The sequence below is a fragment of the Mandrillus leucophaeus genome, unplaced genomic scaffold (assembly GCF_000951045.1).
Source record: "Mandrillus leucophaeus isolate KB7577 unplaced genomic scaffold, Mleu.le_1.0 Scaffold20, whole genome shotgun sequence".
Lineage (NCBI taxonomy): Eukaryota > Metazoa > Chordata > Mammalia > Primates > Cercopithecidae > Mandrillus > Mandrillus leucophaeus.
In genome coordinates, this window is record NW_012102032.1 from 3,503,308 (window position 1) to 3,510,200 (window position 6,893).

At 45.1% G+C, this 6,893-nt stretch overlaps 1 protein-coding gene across 3 annotated transcripts in view; it reads left to right on the forward strand.

The window, feature by feature from the left end:
- Positions 1 to 6,893, forward strand: part of TEX14 (testis expressed 14) — a 161,482-nt gene that overhangs the window by 109,810 nt on the left and 44,779 nt on the right. For all 3 annotated transcript variants that reach the window (XM_011979186.1, XM_011979187.1, XM_011979188.1), the window contains exon 14: positions 1,662 to 2,452. In XM_011979186.1, the coding sequence (XP_011834576.1) occupies positions 1,662 to 2,452 (791 nt within the window). The remainder of the gene's footprint in view (positions 1 to 1,661; positions 2,453 to 6,893) is intronic.

Sequence of the window (6,893 nt, forward strand, 5' to 3'; positions counted from 1 at the left end):
ACAGATGGGGTTTCACCATGTTGGCCAGGATGGTCTCGATCTCCTGACCTCGTGATCCACCCACCTCGGCCTCCCAAAGTGCTGGGATTACAGTCATGAGCCACTGCGCCCAGTCTAATTTTTAAAATTTTTAGTAGAGACAAGGTCTCACGATGTTACCCAGACTGGTCTTGAACTCCTGAACTCAAGCAATCCTCCTACCTGGTCCTCCCAAAGTGCTGGAATTACAGGCATGAGCCACCACACCTGGCCTAAAAAAGTTTTTTTTTTTAGAAATGAGGTCTCATTACGTTGCCCAGGTTGGTCTTGAACTCCTGGCCTCAAGCAGCCCTCCCACTTCATCCTCCCAAAGCATTTGGATTACAGGTGTGAGCCACTTTGCCCAAGCAGTTTTACTACATTTTAGTACATTTGAAAACCTTAGAATTTAGAACTGGAAAGGACCTTGCAGTCGTCAGGCTTAATTCCTTCATATTACAGATGAGAAAACTAAGGGTCAGACAGGTTGTAACCTGTTCAGGATCACAGAGAACTTGTTATAGAACTGGAACCCAGGCCTTCCAATTCCAGCCAAATGACCATTCACTCTGACTCTCCGTCAGCAGTGCTGGAGGCCTCCAGGGTGGCCCCGTAACCTCATTACTTGGGCTGCTTCATCCCATTCTCTGTAAGCTGTACACCTGTAAACCAGGGGTGGTGGGTGGTCAATCCTAGCATTATTTTTTGAGTTTTTTAATTACTCCCATAATGTAATGGCTCCTTGGGTGGTATCTAGGCTACTTTTTTTTTTTTTTTTTTTTTTTTAGATAGAGTTTCACTCTTGTTGCTCAGGCTGGAGTGCAATGGCGCAATCTTGGCTTACTGCAGCCTCTGCCTCCCAGGTTCAAGCAATTCTCCTGCCTCAGCCTCCCAGGTAGCTGGGACTACAGGCATGCACCACCATGCCTGGCTAATTTTTTGTATTTAGTAGAGATGGGGTTTCACCATGTTGGTCAGGCTGGTTTTGAACTCCTGACCTCAGGTGATCCACCCGCCTTGGCCTCCCAAAGTGTTGGGATTGCAGGCGTGAACCACTGCGCCCTGCCCTAGGCTACTTTTATCAGATGCTCACCAAGAGCATAACTTTAACTGAGAAATAGTCAAACTCTTTTGTGTGGAAAGAAGGCTATGAATGTGGTCCTTAAGATTCAGGGGAGCTGGGCACGGTGGCTCACACCTGTAATCCCAGCACTTTGGGAGAGTTAGATGGGAGGATCACTTAAAGCCAGACATTTGAGAGCAATCCAGGCAACATAGCAAGACCCCATCTCTATAAAACAAAACAAAACAAGATTCAGGGGCCTATAATTCGCATGTCCTGGCAGTTACGCATGTTTGGGCACACAATAAAGTTTAGAATATTTCTTCCATGGATAGACTCCTGCCCTGACAACAATTTCTGCCTCATTCCATGTCAAAATAGGAGCTTTCACCTAGGTGACACATACTCCCTCACCTTTTGTGAGTGTATCCAGTAGTCTTCCACAACTGGGAAGGGTATGGGAAAATAAAAAGCTTTTTTTTTTTTTTTTGACAATCTTTGCCTCTTGAACAAACCAAGGCTGCTTAGCGGCCAAATATGTTCATTTTAATGAGTTGAATTTTGCTGTTCTTTTCAATAGGCAGTCAACCTCATTCACCAAGGGTTCACTCTTTATTCACCGACGGGACACTAGATCCTCAGGCCCCAGATCCATGTCTGATGGCCAGGGAGACTCAGAATCAAGATGCTCCTTGCCCTACTCCATTTATGGCAGAAGAGGCCAACAGCCCCAGCACAGGTCAGGCAAGCCTCTGCAGTTTCGAAATCAACGAGATCTACTCAGGCTGCTTGACTTTGGAAGATGACATAGAAGAGCCCCCAGGAGCTGCTTCATCTTTGGAGGCAGACGGACCTAACCAGGTAGATGAATTGCAATCCATGGAAGAAGAGCTGGATAAGATGGAGAGAGAGGCGTGTTGTTTTTGCAGTGAGGATGAGAGCTCTTCAAAAGCTGAGACAGAGTACTCTTTTGAGGACTGGGACTGGCAAAATGGTTCACTCAGTTCACTTAGCCTTCCCGAGTCAACCAGAGAAGCCAAGAGCAATTTGAACAACAGGTCCATGGCTGAGGAGTATCTCATCAGTGAGTGTGTGCTGGATCTAAAGATTATGCAGACAATAATGCATGAGAACGATGATAGGCTGAGGAATATCGAGCAGATATTAGATGAAGTTGAGATGAAACAGAAGGAGCAGGAAGAGCGCATGTCTTTATGGGCCACTTCAAGAGAGTTTACGGATGTCTACAGCTTACCTCCAGCTGTGGGCCCTCCATCTTTAAACTATATTCCTCCTGTCCTACAGCTTTCAGGGGGTCAGCAGCCAGACACCAGTGGCAAGTGCCCAACCCTACCAAGATTTCCAAGAATGGTAAGAGACTTTCAAGGGGGACATTGTGGCAAAAGATCCAGGAAAAGAAATGGTTATGGCTGGAAACCTTTCACCCAAGTCTCCGAAGTAAGCACTGGGGATCAGTCAGAGATGAGCCATCAGGTAACCTAAGTGGGAGGAAAGGGCAGCCTAAGCAGGAACCCAGTGCTGGGTTTGACATTGCCCCTAACCTGTGTGGAGGGACTGACGTATATATGCAACCGACTCATAGGAAGGTGCTCTTAGCTTTAGGAAATCAGTCCTCCATGATGGAATTTCAAGGTAGATACTCTCTGCCTCCCAGTCCAGACCCAACACACAGCCCATGTCCTTCTCTGTAAATTCATATGTATCAAATTGACCCATATTAAATTGCTGTTTTATTAGTTAAAATGGTCAAGTATTGGCAATTTTGCATGGCTCAATTTACTGAATAAAGTATCTTGGATAGGTATTAATCTCCATTCTAAGTTGCTTATTCATTCATTCATTCATTCACTCATTCAACAAATACCTGCGGAGCCAGAGGCTATCTAGACTCTGGGTTTTTTTTTTTTTTTTTTTTTTGAGACAGAGTTTGTTGCCCAAGCTGGAGTGCAATGGTGTGATCTCGGCTCACCACAACCTCCACCTCCGGGGTTCAAGTGATTCTTCTGCCTCAGTCTCCTGAGTAGCTGGGATTACAGGCTTGCACCACCATGCCCGGCTAATTTTGTATTTTTAGTAGATATGGGGTTTCTTCATGTTGGTCAGGCTGGTCTCAAACTCCTGACCTCAGGTGATCCGCCCGCCTCGGCCTCCCAAAGTGTTGGGATTATAGGCTTGAGCCATTACACCTTGCCTAGACTCTGGATTCTGATGATGAATAAGCCACAAACTCTGCCCATAAGTAGCTCAAATACCAGTTGGGGACTGAGGGACCTGGTGGATCAAAGAAAACCCCTCAGAGGAGGTGAGCAGACACCATAGGAGCTGGCTGGGAGGTATAGCCTGCAGAGAGGCTCCTCCTTAAGGACAGGGCTGTCGTCTGACTCCTCCTGTGTCCCAGCACCTAGCATGATGACCAGTACATAGAAGGAACTCAATAAATGGTCAGTGAAGGAATGAGGGGATGAATGAATTAATGAATTTGAACAAGTTCACACTCAGAGAGCTGGCTGCCTCTTGAATTATAGAATCTTAGAGTTGGAAGATCCCTTAGACATGCATTAGCCTGTCAATTTACAGAGTGTGACGCTTAAGCCCAGTGATGTAAACTTCCTGAGGCCCAGCGATGTCAAGATGCGAGTGGGGTAGGAGAGGTCTGCCCCATTGGAAGGCGGATGTTATTACTGGTATTATTTAGAATATCTGGCCCATGATGATAAAATGCAGGCCAGCTTTTACTGGGTTTTGTTACTGTTTTAAAATTCTCTGCTTAACAGTTATCCTCTTTTTTCATTTTTTATTTTATTTTATTTATTTTGAGATGGGGTCTCACTCTGTTGCCCAGGCTGGAGTACAGTGGCACAATCTCTGCTCACTGCAACCTCTGCCTCCCAGGTTCAAGCAGTTCTCCTGCCTCAGCCTCCCGAGTAGCTGGGACTACAGTCACGTGCCACCATGCCCAGCTAATTTTTTGTATTTTTAGTAGAGACAGGGTTTCACCATGTTGGCCCAGCTGGTCTTGAACTCCTGACCATAGGTGATCCACCTGCCTCGGCCTCCCGAAGTGCTAGGATTATAGGTGTGAGCCACCATGCCTGGCCATATCACCCTTTTATTGCCTATACAGGACAGATAGCTCTCCCTGCCACCCCTCAACTTGTTGTGCTACAACCAAGGGCCAAGTTGGTTAGGGGCAGGTCTCCTGATTCCTGGTCTGTTGTTCTTTCATTGTACAATGCTGAATCTTAGTGAGGCTTCAGTCCTCACTTAGAACATTTGGAAAAGCATTGGCATTTATTTTTGCTGGAGTGAAGTGGCACTATCATGGCTCACAGCAGCCTCAATCTTCTGGACTCAAGCGATCCTCTCGCCACAGACCCCTGAGTAGCTGGGACTACAGGCTGTACCAGTATACCCAGCTAATTTTGTGAATTGTAGAGATGGGGTCTCAGCACGCCCAGCCAGTATTTATTTCTTTATCTTTTTTTTTTTTTTCCCCCATAGAGATGGGGTTTCATTATGTTGCCCAGACTGCTCTCAAACTCTTGAGCTCAAGCAGTCCACCTGCCTTGGCCTCCCAAAGTGTTGGGATTACAGGCAAGAGCCACCATGTCCAGCTGTCATTTGTTTTTATATAAAGAGAAGACACAGCCAGGTGCAGTGGTTTACGCCTGTAATCCCAGCACTTCGGGAGGCCAAGACGGGTTAATCGCTTGAGCCCAGGAGTTCGAGACCAGCCTGGGCAACACAGCGAAACCCTGTCTCTATAAAAGATATCAAAATTAGCTGGGCATGGTGGCGTGTGCCTGTAGTCCCCACTACTCGGGAGGCTGAGGTGGGAGGATCACCTGAGCTCAGGAAGTTGAGATTACAGTGAGCTGAAATCATGTGACGGTACTCTAGCATGGGCAACAGAGTGAGACCCTGCCTCAAAAACAAAAAAGGCACAAAAAATTTACTTATATCCTAATATTTCTGTTTCCATAGAAAATTAGAGTTTGCTAGAAAACTATTAGAAATCACTTTTTTTTTTTTTTTTAAAGTCAGAATCTTATTCTGTCACCCAGGCTGGAGTGCAGTGGCACCATCTCAGCTTACTGCAACCTCCGCCTCCTGGGTTCAAGTGATTCTTCTGCCTTAGCCCCCCGAGTAGCTGGGACTACAGGTGCACGCCACCATGCCCGGCTAATTTTTGTATTTACTCCTGATCTCGTGATCCGCCCACCTTGGCCTCCCAAAGTGTTGGGGTTACAGGTGTGAGCTACCATACCCGGCCTGAAATAACTTTTTTATGTATTATGTTTTATTATCTATTGCTGCATAACAACAACAACAAAGCCCAAAACCTAATGGCTTAAAATAACAATAGTTTATTATTTCTCACAATTCTGTGGGTCAGGAATTTGACAGGGTTCCCCTGAGTGGATCTTCTGTTCCACATGGCCACTGGCTAGCATCACTCACTTGTTTGCAGTCAGCTGGAGGTTGGACTGGGCAAGAAGGTCCAAGAAGCCTCTACTTACATGTCTTGTACCTTGAGCTCCTCCAGGTGGCCTCTCTTTGCACTTGACTTGTCATCATTCAATAAATAGTCTCACCCAAGCTTCTCTACAGCATAGCAGCTGACTTTGCAAGTGAAAGGTAAAACTACCAGACCTCTTAAAAGTTAGTCCTGACCCTAGGATTGTATCACTTTTCGCTGCTTTCTGTTGATCAAAGAAAGTCACGAGGCCAGCCCAGATTCACTGGGCGGGAAAATAGACTCCAGCTCCTTATAGGAGGTGTGTCAAGGTGGACAGAAGGGAGGGAATTGATGGTGGCCACTGCTGGAAACCATCTATTAGTACATAGGATATAAAACAATGATACCATATTTATTTTTTCCTTAAAAATGTCACCATCCTTTTTTAGCATTAGAGAAAAAGCCATCTCTATCTAAATGAATTTTTCAGACAATTGAAGTTTATTTCTTTAATTTCTTAGTTCTTAAAATTTTAATTATATTGAATGAAAACATTACAGACTTCATGATATTCTAAATATCTATTTTGATTATATTCTAAACATATTCTAACCTTGGTGACAGTGGTATTTTTCTGAACACCTGTTATGGTGAAGCATCATGATACAGTGCTATCTTAAGCTTCTGCTAAGGAGTGTTTGCCCATACAAAGGCCTCTGGATCTTATACTTCAGGGAGCATGTAGTAAATTTTTGTGCCTCCTTCTCACTTTTACACATCTTGCTCCCATCTCCAAACTCCACATTTGTTGCTTTAATTTGCTGTAGGCTAGGAAATATAATTAACTAAGTTTGTTAGAATTATGTTAAACTTGGGATAAGTAGAGCCAATAGTCTCTTGAATAAAGAGCATAGACTTTCACTTGTTTTACTTTTGCTATTTCCTAAGTATTGTAACCTTTGTTGTAATCTATTTTATTTTCATAGCATCCCCAGTGGTAGGTATTATCGTTCTTATTTTATGGATGAGGAAACTGAAGTGCAAGGTTCTCTTAGTGTTAGGGCGCAGTGTCTCACACCTGTAATCCCAGCACTTTGGGAGGTCGAGGAGGGTGGATCATTTGAGGTCAGGGGTTCGTGACCAGCCTGGCCAACATGGTGAAACCCCGTCTCTACTAGAAATACAAAAGTTAGCCCAGTGGTAGTGACACACATCTGTAATCCCAGCTACTCAGGAGGCTGAGTCACGAGCATCTCTTGAGCCTGGGAAGCAGAGGTTGCGGTGAGTCGAGACCATGCTACCACACTCCAGTCTGGGCAACACAGTGAGGCC